At 43.9% G+C, this 22,367-nt stretch overlaps 1 protein-coding gene across 2 annotated transcripts; it reads left to right on the forward strand.

Annotated features, from left to right (window-relative positions):
- Nucleotides 1–348: 348 nt before the first annotated feature.
- On the forward strand, nucleotides 349–19,293 carry shdb (Src homology 2 domain containing transforming protein D, b). Of its 2 annotated transcripts, XM_023998980.1 has the most exons (8): nucleotides 349–571; nucleotides 1,479–1,860; nucleotides 3,656–3,806; nucleotides 6,077–6,301; nucleotides 11,737–11,823; nucleotides 12,465–12,636; nucleotides 16,052–16,171; nucleotides 18,306–19,293. In XM_023998980.1, exons 2-8 carry the CDS (start codon nucleotides 1,525–1,527, stop codon nucleotides 18,490–18,492), a joined length of 1,278 nt encoding a protein of 425 aa, XP_023854748.1. In that variant the 5' UTR covers nucleotides 349–571; nucleotides 1,479–1,524; the 3' UTR covers nucleotides 18,493–19,293. The 2 variants fall into 2 exon arrangements, with proteins under 2 accessions (XP_023854748.1, XP_023854749.1); XM_023998981.1 differs by lacking the exon at nucleotides 11,737–11,823.
- Nucleotides 19,294–22,367: the final 3,074 nt, after the last annotated feature.

Here is a 22,367-nt window from a genome sequence, read left to right on the forward strand (position 1 = left end):
CAGAGACACTGAAACATTTTTTTTGCCCATGCTACAGAAGTCTATAATCGGTCTGCTAATACTAGTAAAGGCCCAGTACACTACCTTTGTGAAAAATATATATTTTTCAAAAAAGAATGTTATAATTTGTTTTTTTCTTCTTTAATTTGTAGGGCTACTACATAGAAAAGTGTATTTTTATGTTTTTTTTCTATTTAAGCAATTACTCAGACGATATGGGATTAGTGGTCTATGATGAATGTTTCATTGAAAAATCGGCTGATTTTTAAAGGGATAATCCGTTGGGACTCGTGGGTTGACACCCTCCCCTTTAATCGCGTGGTTTCTCTCGTAGGCTTTGCTCTCACTCGCCCATTTGCGATCAGTCGTTTCCTTCTATCGGAACTCAACTGTGCTTCTCCACCCTCGCACCGGAGCTGACTGTAGTTGTTTTACTTTCTCTATTTACAGTAACGGACAAAAGCTATCAAAATAGGAAGACCTTCCACGTTTGTCTTTATTACGATCAAAATGAAGAAACGTGGAATAAAGCGCTCGAATACTGAGTGGTAGAATAAGCCAAGGACCGAAGGTTTGTGTCTCAGCGCAATGCACTGGCAGTAGAAAAGCAAGAATTTTGTGAAAAGCTTGTTTTAAAAGCTGCAGAATTTACATGGAAGTAAAATTATAGATTGCAGTGTATAAGTTGTAGTTTGTTTTAATTTTATCATTGTTGATGATCAAGTAATGCACAGATCACAGAGGACTAGAACGAAAGGAAACTATGATTACAGTGGAAGGTTTTGGACCTAGATGTTTTTAGCCTATAATAAACTTTGATTAGGTATAATTGCCTTCAATGTTTGTTAAGGCGTTACCTGTATTATTGATTTCATGATAGTGGTAATGCAGTAGGCTAATACAGTCGTATTTTGTTGTAAAATATAATTGTGATGTAACATTAGTTATTTCATTTGGTGATGATTGCCTGCTGTTTTGAAGCAGGTTTCGACACAGGTCAGGAAAAAACTGTTTTATTTTTATGATATATTACTGACAGTTGTCCCTAGTGGATTCAGTATCAGTGAATTAAATCAGACTTTATTACCTGGGCTTTAAATGTAATTGCTCTTCTCGGGCAAAGTCCAGATTTATTGTTTCTCTGAGCTGACATTTATAGTAAATAAAGTCCAGCTGTCGTCAGAAATAGGGTTTGTTTTTTTTCCTTTGTTTTTTTACGTTGTTGCACAGTGGCCCCTGGACCAGTGGATAAGTGTCCACGTGTGCACAGATAGGATTATCATAGGATTTAAGGCTATCCTAGTAGTTAGCCTGCATTATAAATGGAAGAAGTGATGTTAAAGTTTTTTACATATCTTCAGGACAGACAATGTCAATCCAATTCACTGTCTGTTGTCTACTTATTCTGAGGTCTAGAATCAGTTCACCCAAGGGCATGTAAGTAGTTGAACCTGAATCATCATATTTTTCCCCAACAGCAACCTGCCTTTAAACCCATCAAGTGTCTGAGGGAGCAGAGGTCAAATGGCAAAGTGGCTGAAAGACTATCTGAGTTTTGGGAGCAGGAGGATGCCTCCTCAGCCACCCAAACCAGACTACACAGAGAGTGAGATTCTGAAAGCCTATCGGGCTCAGAAGAATCTAGACTTTGAGGACCCGTACGAGAACTCTGAGAACCGGGACAGAAACGACTCTGGGTCATCAGACTCTTCCCTTGCTGCCTTTGGTTCTCCTCTGAAGTCCGCCAGCCTGGATATGAAGGTTGTATCTCCCAAACACCGCCTCATCAAGGTGGACTCACAGGAGCTGGGGCGAACTAAGATCTTACTGAGTGCCGTCTCCTTAGAGGAACAAGAGCCTGTAAGTCATTTTTCCTGTTCCACATTAACATTAACATTCATTACCATTACAAAGACCTCTCCGCTTATTGATTAAACCCATAAGCAAGTGACTGGTAATGTGAGTCAGAAGGATTCAATGTTTCAATACATCACACCATGTTTGAAGTGGCCCAAAACATGGCTGGCCTAGATGGCAAATGGAAGGAAGTGTTATTGATGGGCTGGATGGCTCATTGAGTGGGGCGTCACAGTCCCCTGAGTTTATGTCCAGCCATAAATAATAAATGGCGTTTGGTTTAGCAAGCTGAGAGAGACCCCCATGTGAACACATGGTGATGGAAGCCATGCAGGCGCTTGGCTATTGGACGGTATGCTGCCACACTTGTGTTGCCATCAGGCCCACAGTCCCACCCTGGATGAGTACAGTATGTGTTGGCAGGAGAACACACAGGCACAGCTGCAAGGGTCAGGGATGCTCAGGATTTCATAGAGAGATAGAAAGAGAGAGGGAGAGTGAGAGTTTGCCTAGGTAGAAAGGCAGCGAATGCACATTAATTCAGTTAACAAATCAGCTCACACATCATGACTAAGATAATGATTTATCATTTGAAAAGCCACAAGTGCACAGCTCCTAACAGTACATTGAAGGTCTGAGGGAAAGTAGAGTCGATACAGACTCTCTGCATGCGTGCTCTGGCTGCCCTCATTAATGTCTCAGTGTAGAATTCTGGTGTGTGAGAACAGCTATACCCTCATTAACATTTCAGATTCATTCCTGGTCGTTCGATAACCTGTTACTGAATCAACAAGGGAACGTGTATAATTTGTGTCTGTGTGTCTAACAGGGGTTTGTTGAGTGACTTGGTTGTCTGATTGTGTGTGACCATATGGCTGCCTTTGTAATTGTCAGTGTGCCAGCTGACTATTATTCCTTCCTGTGTGCAGCATGTATGGGCTATTCCACACCAGGACAGCCTGAATTGTTTTGTTGTAATCAAATCAAACTTTATTTGTCACATGCTCCAAATACAACAAGTGTAGACCTTACCGTGAAATGCTTACTTACAAGCCCTTAACCAACAGTGCAGTTCAAGAAGGGTTAAGAAAATATTTACTAAATAAACTAAAGTAAAAAGTACCACAATAACATAACAATAACGAGGCTATATACATGGGGTACCAGTACCGAGTCGGTGTGCGGGGGTACAGGTTAGAGGTCATACATGTAGGTAGGGGTGAAGTGACTATGCATAGATAATAAACAGTGAGTAGCAGCAGTGTACAAAACAAATGGAGGGGGTATCAATGTCAGATTGATCTGGCAATTTTCACATAGAAGCTTCAATGGGAGGAACACAGATCATAGGGTCTTACAGGAGGCATGTATAGGTCTAAAAAGGGCCTAAAATAGCCACTTCTTTCATGTTTTTTGCTAAAATGGTTTGTGACACAAATGTTAAAAGCATGTCAAACATCCTTCCTACCAATGACGTCTATGTGAGAATTGCCAGAACAATCTGAGATACCCAAAATATTTTCCGCCTTTCCTGGCGTGGAATCGTCCTATGGAGGAACAAATGCTCTCCTCAAATAAACCCTCTCTGTATTCTCTATCTCTGTCACACAAACTAACAATTCAGATATCAACTAATTAATCTCATAGAAAAATTGGCAACATGTAGAAAAATTGGAAGTCTATTTTTGGACAATGAAAATATTTTTGAATTCTGGTGTCAGTGGTCTGTAGTTGAGACTGCTATGTGTATGAATGGTGTAGTGCACCGTGTCTTTATGTGTGTGTCTCTGTATCCCAGGTAGTTCCATCAGCCCCAGCAGTAGGGGACACAGATTACTCTGATCCGTTTGATGCTCACCCAAACCCCTGGCCAGAGCCTGATCTGGGACACGTTCCCTGTGAGAACAACGGCTACATGGAGCCTTACGAGGCCCAACGTGTCATCACAGGTGAGTCTCAGGGTTTTGGATATATTTACGTAATTTTTAGAACATTGTTATACATACTACAGACCACACGACAGGTAGGCTGATAACAGGTAGGTCACACATAATTAAAAAGTATATATTCGGTAAATTACATTCCTATTGTACATCCCTAGCTCATTGCCAGATCTGTTTGTGCTTTAGCCAACTCCTCTGACTTTGGTTGTCATGCCTTAGATAAAAAAATTGGCTAGAGCCTAGAGTACAAACAGATCTGCTGACTAGGCTACATCCCCTTCCAGCAGAAACAGTTTTCCCCATCTCAGACAGTTCTTCCAGTCTGACTCACTCAGCTCTCACACAGCCTTTCACCACCCCTTACGAATGTCTCTATCCAACTGCGCCCTTTCCCTCTCGCTATTCTTCCATCCTTCAGATCTATCGTTTCTCATTTGGCTTTTCTGTAGTAACATCTCTTATTCCCCGACCACTGTCTGTCAGGCTTGTGTAGTGAAGCGTCTCTCCAATCAGAGTGGTGGTTTCTCCCCTTGCTGCCCTCGGGGGAGTCTGGGGAGCTTTTTAGTCCATCTGAGAGTTAGTGAGTATGTGTTTGACTGTTGTCTTTGCTGGCTTCATTCAGGTCATAAGTAGTTCATAGTCACAAGGTTAGGACGAAAGGGCATCTAGTCTTTCAGTTTGTTAGATACACAATGGAGTCTGAGCCAGTCAACCAAGGACTGAGTCGGTGTGGTGTGTCTGTGCCCGCTCATTAAAAAACATGGTGGAACAGAGAACCAGGTGTCTGAGACTGAATATCTCTCGGATTCTCAAATAGAATCGCTATTATAATCCCAGAGACGGATTATTACTGACCATAGCCGTAACACTCGTACCCTTAAACGGATTGAAAATGGCAGATTTGGACATTGATGAATGCCTAAATTTGAACATAGTGGCTGTACAGTAACATGAATTCAGAGCTCTGGCACTGCGCTTCACATCGCTGAACAGGCAACAAGAAGTTGCCCCATCCCTCATGCTAATTGGGCAACTTTTGCACGTTTTTTGTTGTCTGAATGAGGGAAATGTTAAGTGTCCAGAGTATTTTCACATTTTGTAATAAACAAATGTGTCAAAAGTACAGTAAATGTAAAATGCACAAAATCAACATTGATATTTTTGGATTCAGGTGAACAGTTGCTACTATGGCCATGTATATCCTTTTCATACTTCTTCTGTAAAGAAATGTTTCAATTTAGCCCTCTCCATATAGGCTAATTTCCACGAGTGTAAAGGGTTAAATTATACAAATATTGGCAGATGTCATCCCAATGAATCTTTGATCTGGTTCTGTCACGTTTTTTAAAGTTTAGTAGAACTCAGTTTCTATTCTCTATCACCCACTGGTCTGCCATCCATCTGCATACCGTAATAGATTCCTCATCCCCCCCACCATCATGTTCCCATCCATTTCTCATTTCCAACCCTGCCTGTTTTTATCTCCCTCCCCTAATCTCCTCCATCTCCTCTCGGCGCCCTGACACTCCAGGCTCCCTGCACAGGTACAGCAGTATGCCACGACACTGAGCCTGCCTCTGTCACAGTGACTTAACATCAAGCCAACCCAGCCCTCCTTTCCTCACCTCCTCCTCCCACCTCAGGGTCTGTCCCCAGGGCCTCCTCTGTCGCCATGGAGACAACAGGGGTGCCCAATGGCAGTGTGTCCTCTGAAGGTTAAAGTTAGCCCGTTCTGTGTTTCACCAACCAACCCTCCCATTTAGCTCCAGCACTCTTTCCCTCTTACATAACTGCACCTCCATAGCCCGGCTGGTGGTGGAGACAAAAGATCCTTCCACTATCCTCACACCCAATATGTGATATGCCAGTGTTGAGCTTCTCAGCCCACATCAATGAGACAGCCACTGATTGCTGAGGCTCATCGATACGCCTGTTGTTTCAGAAGTCTGTCTTCAGATGTTTTGTTATTTCAATAATCTATGACTACGTAGCTCAAGGTCACACGTAACTCTCTGAAGGTTGATTTTTATAGAACATGCTACATGCTGAGAAATCTGATGAAAATGCTAATGAGAGTGGCTGTTGTGAGATGCAGTAACTCGATTGCTACTGTGACTGTGAAGAGAAGGGACTGCTGTTTATTCTGCACCACAGCTGCGGGTCTAGCCCAGGGCTTAGTTAAGCCTCCAGCGGGCTGCACAAAAATAATACAAATACAAATAGTTGCACGCTCTTTTCATTTTAAATAAGGCAAATGTTTGTGTTCTCTCTACCAGAGTTGCAGCGTGGCCCCGGGGCAGGCCTTGCGCGGGGCGAGGTGCAGCTCTACGACACCCCCTATGAGGATGAACGGGGGCGGCCGTTGGGGGTGGGGCTGGGTTACGGAGACCTCCTGGAGGAGGGCAGGGAGAGCCGGCTGCCGCAGGATGATGAGCGGCCAGCAGATGAATACGATCAGCCCTGGGAGTGGAAGAAAGACAACATCTCTAAAGCCTTCGCAGGTACAGACTGACTTCAGTCTCCTCCTCAGCAACATGACTACCAATCTCACACTTTTACTATTACACTCACAACCACACTTACACTCAATTACCAGTATTTCACTTTTTGTCTCACCCTACTACACACGTTAAATGACCCCTCTCACTCCAGCCACAATGCCCCCCCTTGAATGAATGACCACTCTCACTCCATTGCACACACATGTTGAATGATTCCACTCATGACTACTTGCCTATTGAAGATGAGGCTTTTTTATTTTATTTTAGAAAATATATTTTGGGGTATTTTCAAGTTTTATTGCCAGATACAGGTTAGACATGTAGAGGGGGAGACGGATGAGAGGGATAAAGCTAAGAAAGTGAGTGGCGGAACGGGGGATCAAACTGCTGCCCTCCAATGGGGTGGCAGGTAGCCTAGTGGTTAGAGCGTTGGGCCAGTAACCGAATGGATGCTGGATCGAATCCCTGAGCTGACAAGGTAAAAATCTGTCGTTCTGAGCAAGGCAGTTAACCTACTGTTCCCCGGGCGTCGAAAACGTGGATGTCGATTATGGCAGCCCCCCCCGCACCACTCTGATTCAGAGGGTTTGGGTTAAATGCAGATGACACATTTCAGTTGTACAACTGACTAGGTATCCCCCTTTCCCACTACCACTATACTATCCCCGGCACACAATGAGTTGTCTATCTGTGTCAGAGAGACCTACATCTTAACAATACAAGGTACAAAGTGTTTTTATGTTGTGAAGCCCTGTCTCTATCTGGTGTGTATGAGAGTGACAGATGGCGGTGGGCAGTAGATCAGTGTACGATACGGCAGAGCATACTTAAATGAGCTGCATCTCAGAGTCCGGAGGTCAAGGTGACAGGAGACTAAATCAACACGCTCGCTTTCACTCCCCTCTATTTCATGCTCTCCTTCTCCTCCCCCTCTCTTCTCAGTTAATTTCATGCTCACGTTTGCATGACTGATCCAGTGCTAATAAGCCGGTGGTCAGCAGAACTGCTACAGCAGCCCACCACACACACAGATGCACAGACACACACACACACACAGACACACACACACACAGAGAGAGAGAGAGAACATGTTCAAATCACATTAGCTCCCAGGCAAAGAAACACCGTAATTCTAGCGTTGACGGAGAGGATTACGTTGGTCGGGTGAGTGACCCTCTCAGAAGATTTTACGGGCTAGAACCCAGAACTCTGCCAAATGTGCACTCTTGGACTGGATCTATTACAACACCAATTAGAAAAAGGTAGCAGATGGGGGTAAAAACCTCCACTCCTGATTTTCTTTCTGGCACCTGTTTTTCTACCTACAGTCAGTCAGCTGCGTGTCGCCCGGCCTGTGTGAACAGATTGGGGTGAAAAACAGAAGCACTACTGTGTTTCCATTCTCACATTTAATCCATATTCCCAGTCAGATCGCAGGCGTTGCTAGGTCAGGTTGGTATGGCAGCACTAAGGGGGGGGTACCGAGGTGGTTATGGCAGATTTGATGTGAGTTCAGTAGATGTTTGTGGAACCCTTGCAAGGGGGGGGGGGGGGGCATTGTGACAGGGTGCAATCAGTCACCTGCTGACAACCTCTCATTTACAGGGCTGTCCCTGCTGTCCTCTCTCCCTACTGAGGTGACGCACACAGGCAGCCTGATATCGCAGGGGGTGTAGGGGGACGGGTGGGCATCACGATCTGCCAACAGTGCCTCAGCACTCACTCCGCCCCCCTCCCCACACACAAATCACACACACTACTGTCAGTAGGCCTGATTATCGCCAGTCACCTGTCATAATTAAATAAATATTTAAAGAGGGCTTTTTGCATAGTTGCACAATTATGGTAATCAGGAAGTTAAATGTTGTGCATATCCTCTTGCCAGTGGGACTTACAGTATTCACTGTGGAGTCCAGTCCAGCTCAGGCGGTTGAGATTAGTGTTAGGGTGTGAGTTGGTAGTCAATTGCGTTACACTAGTAGTGAGAGAGCCTGCGGCTGACAGTCCAGTAAGTTTTAATTAGTATACCGCAAAGCTGTCACAAGCACCTAGCTACCCCCTCATCCAGCCATCATTAATTTCTGGGAGTCATCGAACATTCAACAGTGAGGGAGGGATAGATAGCCCTGCAGCCATGCAACACCAATTAGTGAGCTAATGAAATGGACAGACTCATTACTCCACACAAAATGCCCTGTCTAATGAGTAAATGAGTGGTGTTAGGTTCACGGTGTCTTTGATTTATGTGCTGTTCGTATCTGATCTCTATCTGGTCTCCCTCCACAAGTAAGGCCTTAAAGCTAGACTCAGCGAAATTACGTTGCCATGAGCAGCACCGGAGATATTGAGATGAGTGAGATGCAAGACTTCACTCTCACACAGTCACACACAGTATCTGCGCATGTGCACGGGTTTACTTCACGCTGTTAGTGCGTAGTAGCCAAGGCACCAAAACAGCAGAGAAGTTGAGCCTCACGCTTTAACGCTCTTAGTTGTTGCGGAAATTGATCCACTATGTTGTTTACTTTCTGTATCTACGTCATATCGCTGAGTCTACCTTTGCACCATCTTCACACTATCTTTTGCAGATATGGAATATTAGATTGGTTTATACTGGAAAGTCTACAAAGACACGTGTGTGTTTCCTTGACTGTGTGTGAAGCTGCAAGAATGAGATTTCCATCACTGTGGCCAGTGTGTCCCTGGTCTGTTAGCTCACTCTAAGCAGGCCCTGGGGGTCCCGACTGGCTTCTCCATCAATTTACAGGATGTGTCGTGAAGATGCTCTCCCATCCATCCCTGGCTCTCTCTCTCCCTCCTTCACTCCCTCGCTCGATGTGAAGCGTTACTGACGTTAATGAAAAGACATGTCCTCTGTGATCCTGGCTCGCTCCCTCAAGTGAGCTGGATGGGAGGCAGAGCGAGATGGAAAGAGGGGAGGAGAGAATCAGTGAATGGGGAGATAATGCCCCACTTAGAGGGGAGAATGAGTGGGGGAGAGAGTGGTGTGCAGGAAGGCACCAGAATATACAATCCCTAGAAAAATGGAGAGAGCGGAGAAAGGGGAAAAGGAGGACTAGAACATCCTTGGGTTGACTTGAAATACAACATGACACACAAAGCAGCACATATTTTTGCAGTTCTGTCCATGAATTCCAAATGCCATGCATATTCATCTTGTATATGCCTCAGTGTGAATTCATGGCTTGTGAATCTATGCGTGTTTCACACTCATGTAGGGTGTTAATTGTCTGTCATTAGTAGAGAGCAGTTGTGCCCAGCAGAAGGCCTTTGTGGGCACAGAGAACATGGGGAGCTGGGCATGTTACACAGCTGATGTCTTTATAATTGTGTTTAATGAAGAGATACAGCAGGATTTATCCAATGCTCCTGTCGCTTGATTCCAGGATATTTATTTATGATTATGCTAAATAAAAAGGCTTTTTATATTTACTCAGCTTTTTTAGCTTGTTGTGGCATTTTCTTCCAGACTGAAAGAGTAAAATGGATTGAAAATGTGTTTTGTTTAGATACTAAAATGCCTTTTTCATGGTTCAATCCACTCAAATTGTTTGCATGTGGAATGATTACTATGATTGTGATTCAGCCAAGCCATTAATTAGTGAGTTGCTTTCACCTGTTGCCAACCACACCAATGTGGTTGGCACTTCAGTGTGAGGTTTTCTGGCTGCATTCATGCAGGCAGCCCAATTCTGATACTTTTTGACCAATCACATCAGATCTTTTTCTGAGACGATCTGATTGGTCAAAAGACTAATTCGTGTGTCTAAATGCAGCCTCTTTTGTGTATGCTTAGTGGTCTGTTCAGGTTTTTGTTCTTTAATCCTGAATATTCTATTGTCCTGAAATCTCAATCTGCCTGCTAGTCCTCTCTCAGAACATTATGTTGTCACAATGTCTTATATCACAAGAAAGACCTTTGAGCAAATGGGCTCCCCAGCCTGTGTGACAGAGCCACCAGTTCCCATTAGTAGTAAATGGTGCCCAGATGTGCCTTCTGTTTGAGTGACCTCTCTCTCTGTAATGTATGTATGTATGTATGTATGTATGTATGTATGTATGTATGTATGTATGTATGTGCGTGTGCAGGCCAGCAGATGGTCACGTCCTGCCCTTTGTCACGGTGATGAGTGCTGACATCCTCAGGAGGAGGTAAAAGTGATGTCATGAGGGAGTTACAAATGATTCATTCACATTTGATGTTACACTGCAGACAGGTCACACTAGAACACAGATGGACCAAACAGCCTCCCCAGAAATTCAAACATTTATACTTGGCACTTGTGTGTTACATATCGCAGCAACTTTGGAATCACAACATATGAACAGAATGCACACATGCTCTCATACTAGTGCAACTGGTTCATAAGCACGTGGTGGTAGTATACTGTACTGCACTGAATGTCCTTTGTGTTGAATGTTGTCTGGAACTCCCCCCAAACAGGGCAGGAATTCTGTTGGAATTTTCCCATTAACCATGACACACAAAGCTTAACTCTGTCCTCTTAAAAAAAGATATATAAAAAAATAATGGCCGCACACTCTGAAGTGTGATTCTCTTCACCGAGTTCATTCCCCTCCTTACATTCTAACCCTCCCTCATTTTTGTTTGCTCTGAGCCTGTGTTTCTTTACTCCACACTCTCCCCTCAGTCCTTTTCTCTGTTTGGAGCGAGAGAGAGGTGGGGATGGGAGGCAGCCAGGAGAGGAAGTGGTGGTTGGGGGGAGGTGGGTGGGTGGGGGGGGGGCAGCAGCAGCGGGCGGAGGTCACACTTTAATCATGGCTTCTGCAGGGCTGGGGGGGGGGCTCTCCAGATGGGGCCATTGTACTGCACCATGAATCAATAATTCACAGAGAGCCAGAGAAAGTGGCGGAGTGTGTCTGCCTGCTCAATAATTAAGCGGAGGGAGGGATGAGGGAGAGCGGGATGTATGTACAGCAGCACTGGGGTCTATCTCCTAATGTCCCGTTCAGCTGCCCTTTGATGTCACACACCCAGGGGGTCTTTGGTTTTGTCAGATCATTAAGATGTCAGCACCCTTTCCCCTTCATTTGTTTTGTAATCCTGTTTCACTGTGTGTGTGGTGTGTAGCACAGGCATGGAGGATTCTGTGTGCTTGTGTGTGTGTTTCTGCGATTGAGGCTGCAGTAATGTGTTGCGTGGTTACTTGCCACGGTTTGTAATTGGGCTAATTTGGTCAGCTCCTGCCTCACTGTGTGCCCTCTCCCTGACACACAGTCCACCTCATTGTCAACCGGACATGCCGCATCTACTATGCTCCCTTCCGTTCTCTTCACTCCTTTTTAAAAAAAACACTTATTTTCACCAAGACTTTCACATTCTCTATATTTTTGTCCTTTCACACCCTTCTCCATATATATTTTTCTCTTCCTCTCTGCCTGGCTGCCTGTAGAGATGTCAGAGCTGGCTGAGCTTCCCTGGCCCCCTCCAGTGGGGCAGCAGCTGGAGGAGGAGCTCCCAACCCCCCTCAGAGAGCAAGGTGACCTCTCAACCTCTCATCCAGGACAACAAGACCTCCCCCAACCCCTCCCTGACCCCCTATGACCCCCCAGCCTGAACCCCCAGTGTCCTGCATCTGCCATGCCTGCTTTCTGTATGATGTTAACACACATCACTGGGTCAAGTGACCTAACAACCCACCACTAGGTTTGGCAACACGTAGGCTAATGTAGATGCTGGTGGTAACACACAGCGATTGGTCTCATAAAGCATTTGGGTCATGATGAGCTTTTGCCAGTCGCCACACATTGCGCTCTCTCTCTCCCTCTACACAGCACTGCAGCCCCTCAGGGCTCGCTCCCCACCACTACCCATAAGCTCCCTGTGCTATGTGGCCCTCTCATGCCTTGTCGCATTAGGTCACCCTGGAGCATCTCCCAGTCCCAGCCAGCCACTGGATGATGATAAAGTTGCACCCAGTCCTGTGCTACCAGCTCTCCTCTCCTTTGTGGACCCCTTCAGTAGAAACACTGTCTGTCCTCTATCCTATGGCATGCCGAACCCTTTGCCCTCTGCACCAGCAACCGTATCTCTATTTTTACCAGGCCTGACTCACTCTCATTCTTTCTTGCTCCTCCCCCCCTCTTTTAATATTTATCCTCCCCCTCTGTCTCTGTACAGTACAGTTTGATGGTGCCGAGTGGGACCGGTCCTCGTCCCCCACGGAGCGCCTGCGTCCTCCCAGGTCCAGTCCCCTGGCAGGAGGGGGTATGAAGTTCCGGATGCCCTGCTCTGACCCCCACAACATGATGGGGGAGAGAGTAGACCCCACCCTGCCCCTGGAGAAACAAGTGTACGTACTGTACTCTTCTTTTGTAATGACAATTTATTGTGTACTTTACTATCTCTGGTTTGGGTTTTATTGCTCTGTCTATACAGTAAAACTGAACGCATGACAGTAGAATGTAAAATATAGTTGTTTTGTTTTATACATGTATATCATTAGAATAAAGTGTGTTTCTCCATATATGAATGAACAGGTCTACTAATCAATCACGTGTACAAAATGCCGTAGGCATAAAGTGAGCACAGTGTGAGTGGGTAGTCCATTACTCTTCCTGGTGGTCTCTTAAGGGTTGTTACAGGATCCACTAGAGAGCCCCACTCACCTCTGGGTTTGAGTGAGTCTGGTCTGAGTGACCCCCTGCGCCATCTGCCCTTAGTTAGTAAACCGTGACAAAAGGAGATAATGCTTGTTTAAAGTGAGAAGGAACAGATTGTTAGAACACATTTGATGACACAGCAAACGCATTCCAGCAATGGTGACAATAAAATATTTGCACATCACTTTATTAACACATCTGTGTAGCCTGCATCATGAAAATAATATCCCGTAATTTGCCCTTCACTTCTATTAGTATTTCACAATGCACTGAGCTGCTGGTCTCCTTCCATCCTTTCCATTACAGTTTTTCTCAATTGCTAACAAGCATCGGTCAATACTGAAGACACTTTTTCAAAACTCTTCACACAGTCTGCATTACCAACATGCATCTTGGCCAAACAGTTAATCTCACCTCCAAAACTCACTCAAACCACCATAAACACTTCATACATGTCTCAAAATAAGCTCGTTCGACCAGAACACTGGCAACAATTCTCACTCAGAAAGCATAACATTGTCACTCATAACACACTGACCTAAAAAAACTCTAACAGGGAGCATTACATCAATGAACTTTTCTCTTTGAAGTTTGAATGATTTTTCACATAAATCAGTATTTCATTATAGAATAAGAGTAACACCTTTTTCACTTTATTGACTGTATTAAAGTGTATGTAACAAGAATGAATCAGAAATGCAGCAATTTGCTTCAATAGACTTTCTTTTTTCTATATCTTTGCATATACTAATTTACTTGTGAAAAATAAAAAGTTGGAACAAAAAACAAATTCCAGGGCTGCAATAATAATTACAAACAAAAAAAACATGTATAGTATAATCACTCATACTGTACAGTACTGTGAGGGTTCTAGTTCTCCCTTTCTCCTGCATTTGGCCACAAGTTCTCATCAAAATCACATCTTATGTCTTCTCTGGTGATGCATCTTGGAAAGTATCTTCTACAATGTCTAATCCAACCCTGGTAGTCTTCAGGAGAAGTGTCTCCACACCCTGGTAGTCTTCAGGAGAAGTGTCTCCACACCCTGGTAGTCTTCAGGAGAAGTGTCTCCACACCCTGGCAGTCTTCAGGAGAAGTGTCTCCACACCCTGGTAGTCTTCAGGAGAAGTGTCTCCACACCCTGGCAAGTCTTTCAGGAGAAGTGTCTCCACACCCTGGCAGTTCTTAGGAGAAGTGTCTCCACACCCTGGTAGTCTTCAGGAGAAGTGTCTCCACACCCTGGCAGTCTTCAGGAGAAGTGTCTCCACACCCTGGCAGTCTTCAGGAGAAGTGTCTCCACACCTCTGGCAGTCTTCAGGGGCAAGTGTCTCCACACCCTGGCAGTCTTCAGGAGAAGTGTCTCCACACCCTGGCAGTCTTCAGGAGAAGTGTCTCCACACCCCGCATTCATGGCATCCAGTAAGGACATCTGGTCATGTGGATGGTGGTCATAAACCTTCCACCTCCACACAGAGAAAAACTCCTCTATGGGGTTTAGGAAGGGGGAGTATGGAGGCAGGAATAGTACTGACATCCTGGGATTTGCAGCAAACCAGTCTGTGACTGCAGCAGAGTGGTGGAATGCCACATTATCCCACACAACAATGAAGGTAGGGAAGTTTCTTGCCCCTCTCTCCTCCGCTGGCACAAGTCGATTATACAGGTCATCAAGAAAATAAATGAGCCTCTGTATTGTAGGGGCCAATGAGTGGTTTGTGTAACAGCAAACCATCATTTGACAGTGCTGCACACATTGTGATGTTAGCTCCTCTCTGGCCTGGGACATCCACGGTTGCTCTCTGTCCAATCACATTTCTTCCCCTGCGGTGTGTTTTTGCCAGGTTGAATCCAGCTTCATCCACAAAGATGAATGTATAAGCAGTTTGCCTGGCTTCCATCTCCATTACTCTCTAAAATACAGTAAATCCACAGTTTTACACTACTTTACATAATGCATAGCTGTGTATGTACCCTGTTTGGTTATTGAACAGACATATTACCTGAACATATTGATACCAGAGTTCTTTCACACGTTCACCGTTTCTCTCAAAGGGTTCAGTGTAAAACTGCTTTATCCTTATTTTATGTTTCTCTAGGACTCTGGCCATTGTCGTTGTGCTGACCGTATTCACATTCCCAAAAGTGATATTGTCTGCCTGCACTCTGTCCCGAATTTCCCGCAGTTTTATTGCATTGTTGCCAATTGCCATGTCAACAATGGCAATTTCCTGCGCATCTGATAATATTCTGCCTCTCCCTCCTGTGGGAGGCAACCTTTTGGATCCTACTGATAAACACAAAACAATCAATATATTTCAAAATGTCAGTACAAAATGTGAACGTACTGTATTGTACTGTAATATGTAGTTCAATTATCATTGAAGGATGCACATCTCACCTGTTGTTTTGCCGGAAAATTTGTACTATTGATGCAACTGTTGAATGCTGCAGATTTGGTTGCACCCTTAAACTGGCCTCTCACAAAGAGAGACCATGGTTTACAACATGGTCAATAATTGTGGCCCTTATCTCATCAGAGACCACCGCTCTTGGTCTTCCTCTCCTTTGTCCTCCACGCATTCTCCCTCTCCCTGTCACTCTTCTTTCCCCACCAACTTGTCTTCCTTGATCCATGTTTCCAAACTAAATCATTCTGAAGCCGTCCTCTTTTGTCTGTTAGGTAATGAGACTAAAAACAGGTCACTTGGGTAGGCTTTCAGCTGTGTTTGGAATTATAAAATATTCTGCTGAGATTTCCTGTATGTTTCAATCTGGTTACTGCAGAAATGCACGACATTTGCCATCATTCTGTTTTGAATGTGTTTTTAACTGTTTTGGAAACAGTGTGTTGCATTTGAAAAGATGTGCTGCAAATATATAGTTTTGCAGGTGGTGGAGTATGAATGAGAAAAGAGTTCATGGATTTCGGAGAATGTGGTCATTCGATGCATTTTGTGTGAAAGCAATGAAAAATGATTCACAGTTTGGTCCACATACACTTCTGTTTCGCTGACTGTGGGAAGAGTTTTGACAATGTGACTTCAGTTTTGACCAATGCATGTTAGCAATTGAAAAAAACTAATGTCCCTGTGGTATGTTTGTTAGGTGGTACCACGGGGCCCTATCACGTTCAGAGGCGGAGTCTCTTCTGACCCTGTGTAAGGAGTGTAGCTACCTGGTGAGGAACAGCCAGACCAGCCGCAATGACTACTCCCTCTCACTACGGTATGACGCTCAACATAATCACACCATTGACGTTTACATTTCAACGGCAACATCAAATCATTGCTAATGCACTTAAATACAGATTGATATGAGTCACATGGTGCAACAAGTACAGTAGGTTAGAATATTTATTGAATCATCCTCAGATCAACTACTGTAGGAATCTGAATGTTTTTCTGCTGTGTGTGTTCAGGATACTTGCTGCCACCTCCACTGATCTTTTATCTCACTGTATGTAGGCCTCAGTCTGTCTCTCTTCCCCTACTCCTCTCTCTTCTCCTCCTCCCTCACCCCCACCGAAGATCATTGAAACACTGATTTTCCTCTCAATACTCTTTCAAGCTGCATACTGCGTATCTGGACAAATCTCTTCTCTCTAATTACTAGCTTGATCCATAACCTTTTCTCCATCGCTGTCCCCCTGTCCTCCCTCCCTTCCTCTGTCCCTCCCCACAGTCCTTCTTCTCTCTCTGAGAGGTAATCAGGCAGGGAGAGCACACTCCAGCTCTCACATCAGCCGCTCTCACATCAGCTGCTCTCACATCAGTAATGAATATGAATCACCTTCGGTGGGCCACACACAGGTGCACGTGAGTGAGTGGACACGCACACTCACACTCTCTCACACACAGATGTTAACAGTGGAAACGCACAGGGTGGCATTGTGTGAAGCGACAAAGCGACAGTATGTGGCCCTCGTCTCACAATAGGAGGTACCAGGGGTCTACGAGAAGAAGTAGTTTGATCTTTTCTCTGAATGGTTGTGAGGGAGACAGAGGTAGTTGAAGGGAGATGAGCAGGGTTCCTCAACTGGTGCCCCCCACTCCTGCAATTTTTGGAATCTGTTCCCTAGTTTTTGCACACATAATAGAGAGACACGTGATTGTATACAAATCTAAGCAAAGTTTGAAATTGTGTTTTAGTCAAATAAATATGTTTGAGTTTCTTGTGGCCAATTTGCAGTCTACAAATTATTTGTAATTACGTTCCGGCCACCCGACCATCCGCTCCAGAAATTGGCCCACTGTTGAATCTAGTTGATGATACCTGGTGCAGAGAGTAAGTCGGCTCCGAAACAGACTGACAGCCCGGCATCACACCAATATGAATATAGATCAGACAAACCATGTCTCTTCAAGAGAGATTTAACTCTGACAGCTTGTCAGTGACCTGTGGTTATTTAATAAAAAACATACCTTTCATTCCTGATGGTTGATGTGCACTGAAGTACATTAAGGTTGAACCAAAATATTACATGTAACAAATATGAAATCATTATGTGAAATTGAATGAAACAATGTTTGTTGATGCTAATACGATGTACAATATTCCATTATGTTTCTATATGATAACAATAGCGTAATATATTTAATATGCCATATACTATTTTTTTAAGTTTCACTAATTCATTTTAATTAACTGAATCATTATGACACACCCTCACTGTTGTCATTGGTTGCACTAATTGCACTGTTTGTCCACATAACCTGGTTCAAGTATTCATGACATTACCCTGAGGAAGGCACAGTGATGCCGAAACATTGGTAAATACCCATTAAATTGCTGGGAGTTTATACATGGAGTGTGCGACTTTCTTTATTTTCATAGTCTACACTAAAGTACACACAAAATAGAGCTAGCAGTTTAGCGATGCTGGTTCTGTTTGTTGTTGTGTAGAACAACAGATTTCCCTGGTCTTTAATGTTGATTTTGCTAACTGTAATAATGACTAAATGTAGCTCCCCAATTAGAGCCCTTGTCTTTCGCTCTGCTTCTGTAATTAGACATCCATCATGATGGGCTGGTTGCTCTTAAAGGGGAGGTGCAGCTCTGCTCTACTGCTAGTACTGTATCACCCCCCTCTCTCTCATCCCTTCATCTCCTTTGTCTTTCTTTTTTGTCTTTTCTCTCACATGCCATTACATCACTCATTTATACTATATCACTCCCCCGTTCCCCCTCTGCTTTCTAGTCATACATTATGATATGGTGTTAAATCTTGGTGAGAAATACCTCATAAAATACCAGAAATAAGTAGGCTGTATTTCAGCCCTGTCCCTTCCACTGTGTCATTATGTGATATGATGTGGTCCATGACTCTTCCGTGCTCTGCCCACACTGTCTTCTCTCTCAGGAGCTGCCAAGGTTTCATGCACATGAAGTTCAGCCAGTGTAAGGATGGGAAGTACGTCCTTGGGCAGAACAGCCTGCCATTCGACACCATCCCAGAGGTCATCCACTTCTACACCACACACAAGCTACCAATCAGAGGAGCCGAACACTTGTCTCTGCTCTTCCCCGTGCTCGTACAGACCCTCTGATTGGCAGGGACTCTGTTCCTGGTATCCTGGGTCACATTGTGATTGGACACTGACTTTAGATTGGGTAAATCCCTTCAATATTCAAGTCAATCAGGCCGCCAGTGCTCTAGTTGGACTGGACTATTTTGTTGAGGATTCAGCATCTGCTGGCTTGTCAGTACAGTACCTTCACGGACCTTCTTGTTTCTATGATGCCAACTCTCTCTGATTTGGGAACAGATTCACATAAAATGCAATATCTGGACTATACCGGCGCCTTCGGTACCTGGGATGCTCTCTGGATTACCTGTTGCAGAATGAGCCTCTCACTGAGCTAGTATTGCTCCACTGGTTGACAGTCTCAAGGAAAACTTGGTTGTACTCACACAAACACACCTCTGTTGATTTGATACTTTCTGTACTGTTGAGTAAATCCTATCATGTTGACAAATTGGAAGTCAAACCCGCATCACTGTATGGCTGTTGTAGCAGCAGCTGTAGGGCTGTGTCTAATTGTACTACTGTTTCCATGTGTTTGTCATAATGAGATGTATGTCTGGACCCCTTCACTGCCTGGTTGCAGTGCTCTGTAGTTGACCAGCACCATTTTCAGTAGAGGGCCAAAGGTTTATATGGCCACATAAATGGCCAAATCACAATGATAATGGGTGTTATGTTTTAATGATCATTCTTATTACCTGGATATTCAATGACTTTCTCATCTCTGATGTATAATTATGGATAGGACATGTTTTCTCATTTACCTGCTGTGTTCAAACGTTTCACCTGTGGTAAAAACAATAAATGGTTTCTTAAAAAGCAGTGTCTGCTTTGTGTATCATTTGTCTTTGGTGTTATCCAGAGCCATATAGAGAGTTAGGCCAGGTTTTAGAACGGCCGCCGTGTTAACGCCCCATATAGAACTTATTCTTGAAATTTTGTTGACATTTTGAGAGCGCCTCTGACAATTTCTATATGAAATGACCCGCTGTAAACAAGCAAAACAGAGCAGCAAATTGAAGACGTTTTTATTGACTAGCATTCGGCATAATGTGTATCCCAGTCTTTACTGTGTTGTAGTGTCAACACATTTCTTAATCTGCTTTCACTGAACATCTTCATAGGTTTTGAAAAATATTAGAAATAAACAGCGCAACTCGGAAGCATTAATTATCAACGGCTATGGAGGAGAAAGTGGCGCTCTCCGGAACGTTCAACTGCATTGGTCTAACTCCATTTGTACAACGGGTGGGTCTAATCCTGAATACTGATTGGTTAAAAACGCAGTCCAGACGGTGTCTATTCAACATGTTGCCACCGGCTAAATCTAAGACGTTAAAATGCCTATTTACTCTGTTCCATCTGACTGCACAATCCATTGTCTCATCAGCCCAGGCAGGGAAATTACAGTTAAGAACAAATTCTTATTTACAATGATGGCCTACCCCGGCCAAACCCTAACCCGGATGACGGTGGGCCAACTGCACCGCCCTATGGGACTCCCGAATCACGGCCGGTTGTGATACAGCCTGGAATCGAACCAGGGTCTGTAGTGACGCCTCTAGCACAGATGCAGTGCCTTAGACCTCTGTGCCACTCGGGAGCCCAGACTTGATCTCCACTATTAAAAAGCATCTAGACATTATCTCACATTTCTTTTTGACTAACATTTAGTTTTCAACAGCGGAGATTTGTATAAACACTACTGTTTGTCTGGTATGTTGTTTTGCGCAGAGGGGGGCAGCTCCCGCCTTTGTTTGTTCACTGTTCCGAGCATGCTAGTCTTCTTTGCAATGAACTTGTCTGCCAGGGAAATTGATGTGAAGAAGTTGTCCATGGTCACATTTCTGCCTTTGCCCATGTAAGGCTCCACGAGTCTCAAAACCAGTCGCTCACCTGCTGGCCTGGTTTCATCTTTCCCCAGATATGGAAAGCCATTGAGCAAGTATTTGGTTTTGACATCGGCGCTAACCAAATCTTAACTGAAGTCACATGTACCATTATCAGTTTCTATCTGGTTTCTAGCACCCAGTCACCCATTGACGACAGAATAGCACATTTTAATTTTAAGTTTATCTTACTAGTTTTTGTTTATAGTAGCTCATCATTACACTGTTGTCTTTCTAAATTAAATCAACCTCCATATTCAGTTACGCCTAGTTTAAATTCAATTGTGAAGTAAGGTGCACAATTATCGCCCATTCATCCATTCAGTGAGGAGAGAGGGATGCATTTGCGCCTGGCTGGGTATCAACGTCCTACAGCACATTGTCTTGGCGGGTTAAGTTAGGAATAGGTATGGATAAAACAGGTAAAAAGGCTCTAAATACTTTTCTATTTGTGATGTCAAAATTCTGACAAATGAGCAGTGTAAAATACAAACATTTAGGAAGTCAGGGAAGGAGCAGGACATAATCAAACGTCAGTGGCCGTTGGCCAATGGTGGTTCTAGTGTTAGATGAGGAAGGATTTACATTTTTTTCATGAGCATGGCCTTATTTCTATTACAGCATATTGGATGACTGTCATTCATATTCCATTCACCCAGTTCAATGTAACATTGATAGGTTTAGGCTACTACATGATACTCAAATGTTCCCTATTCCCATCATGAGTTTGCTACAACCTAGCCTATGAATGAAAGTTTATTACGTATGTGCACACAGGTCGAGAGAAAATTGAGGTGACACAGTGACACATGCAATACCACCTTGCACACTTATTTAAGCATCTAGCTGATATAGGGTGTAAATCATTAGTCCAACAGTTGCAAACAACAGTTTTTAATGGACAAATTCAGGTATGTTTATTCCTGTTTTGTTCCGTTTGAGAAATGTTTTTCAACAGAATATGCAGAATGAATACACCCCTGTTCATGGGTAAACAGTTCACTTTCATAGCAGCCACATTGTATTCCTTCTCGCATCTATGCGCTCTCCTCTCACCTTGTCCTTTTGCTTGTGGACTTCAATGCACAACACATCAGCTGTATGTGACCAGGTGAAAAATCCTTTCCAAGCCAAACCATATCAAAACCACTACAGACAGCCTACATCATTGTCACCATAGTAGCTAAAGTAACGTCATAGTCAACATAGCTAATAGAACTAACGCATTAGTAAACCCGCAACAATCATGCAGTAACGTTATTGCCCGGCGGCAATACATTTGTAAAACCAAAAGCTTACCAAGACTTGGAAGAGTTCCACTGTTGTGTTGGATAGTCATAGCCAGCTAGCTAACATAGCATCCCTCTGTTTGAGCAGGGTGTTTCAGTAGGCAAAACTAGCTAGCTGCATTTGCTAGCTAAGTAAGTTAAACTAAAAGTGGTAAAAAATTACTCTCTCTCCCTCGCTTCTCCTTCATTTTTGAATAAATACATTTGTTCAAAACTGTTCAACTATTGTCTTTCTCTCTTTGAGTCAACTACTCACCACATTGTATGCACTTCAAACGCCAGTGCTAGCTATCTGTAGCTTATGCTTTCAGTACTAGAATAATTATCTGATCCTTTGATTGGGTGGACAACATGTTTGCAAGAGCTCTAATAGGTTGAAGGATGTCCTCTGGAAGTTGTCATAATTACTGTGTAAGTCTATGGAAGGGGGTAAGAACCATGAGCCTCCTAGATTTTGTATTGAAATCAATGTACCCAGAGGAGGACGGAAGCTAGCTGTCCTCCGGCTACACCATGGTGCTACCCTACAGAGTGCTGTTGAGGCTACTGTAGACCTTCATTATAAAATAGTGTGTTTTAATCAATTATTTGGTGATGTGATTATATTTAGTATAGTTGTATCTAAAAGAAAAATTATGAAATTCATTGAGGATGGTCCTCCCCTTCCTCCTCTTAGGAGTCTCCACTGATATACACTGAGTATACTAAACATTAGGAA

Source organism: Salvelinus sp. IW2-2015, linkage group LG13 (assembly GCF_002910315.2).
Source record: "Salvelinus sp. IW2-2015 linkage group LG13, ASM291031v2, whole genome shotgun sequence".
NCBI classification, from domain to species: Eukaryota; Metazoa; Chordata; class Actinopteri; order Salmoniformes; family Salmonidae; genus Salvelinus; species Salvelinus sp. IW2-2015.

Excerpts from the sequence above, each read along its gene's own strand:
- shdb (XM_023998980.1), top strand. The coding sequence starts at position 1,525 with ATGGCAAAGTGGCTGAAAGACTATCTGAGTTTTGGGAGCAGGAGGATG. Across the intron at positions 1,861-3,655 it reads CCTTAGAGGAACAAGAGCCT|GTAGTTCCATCAGCCCCAGC; the intron begins GTAAGTCATTTT and ends TCTGTATCCCAG. Across the intron at positions 16,172-18,305 it reads GACTACTCCCTCTCACTACG|GAGCTGCCAAGGTTTCATGC; the intron begins GTATGACGCTCA and ends CTTCTCTCTCAG.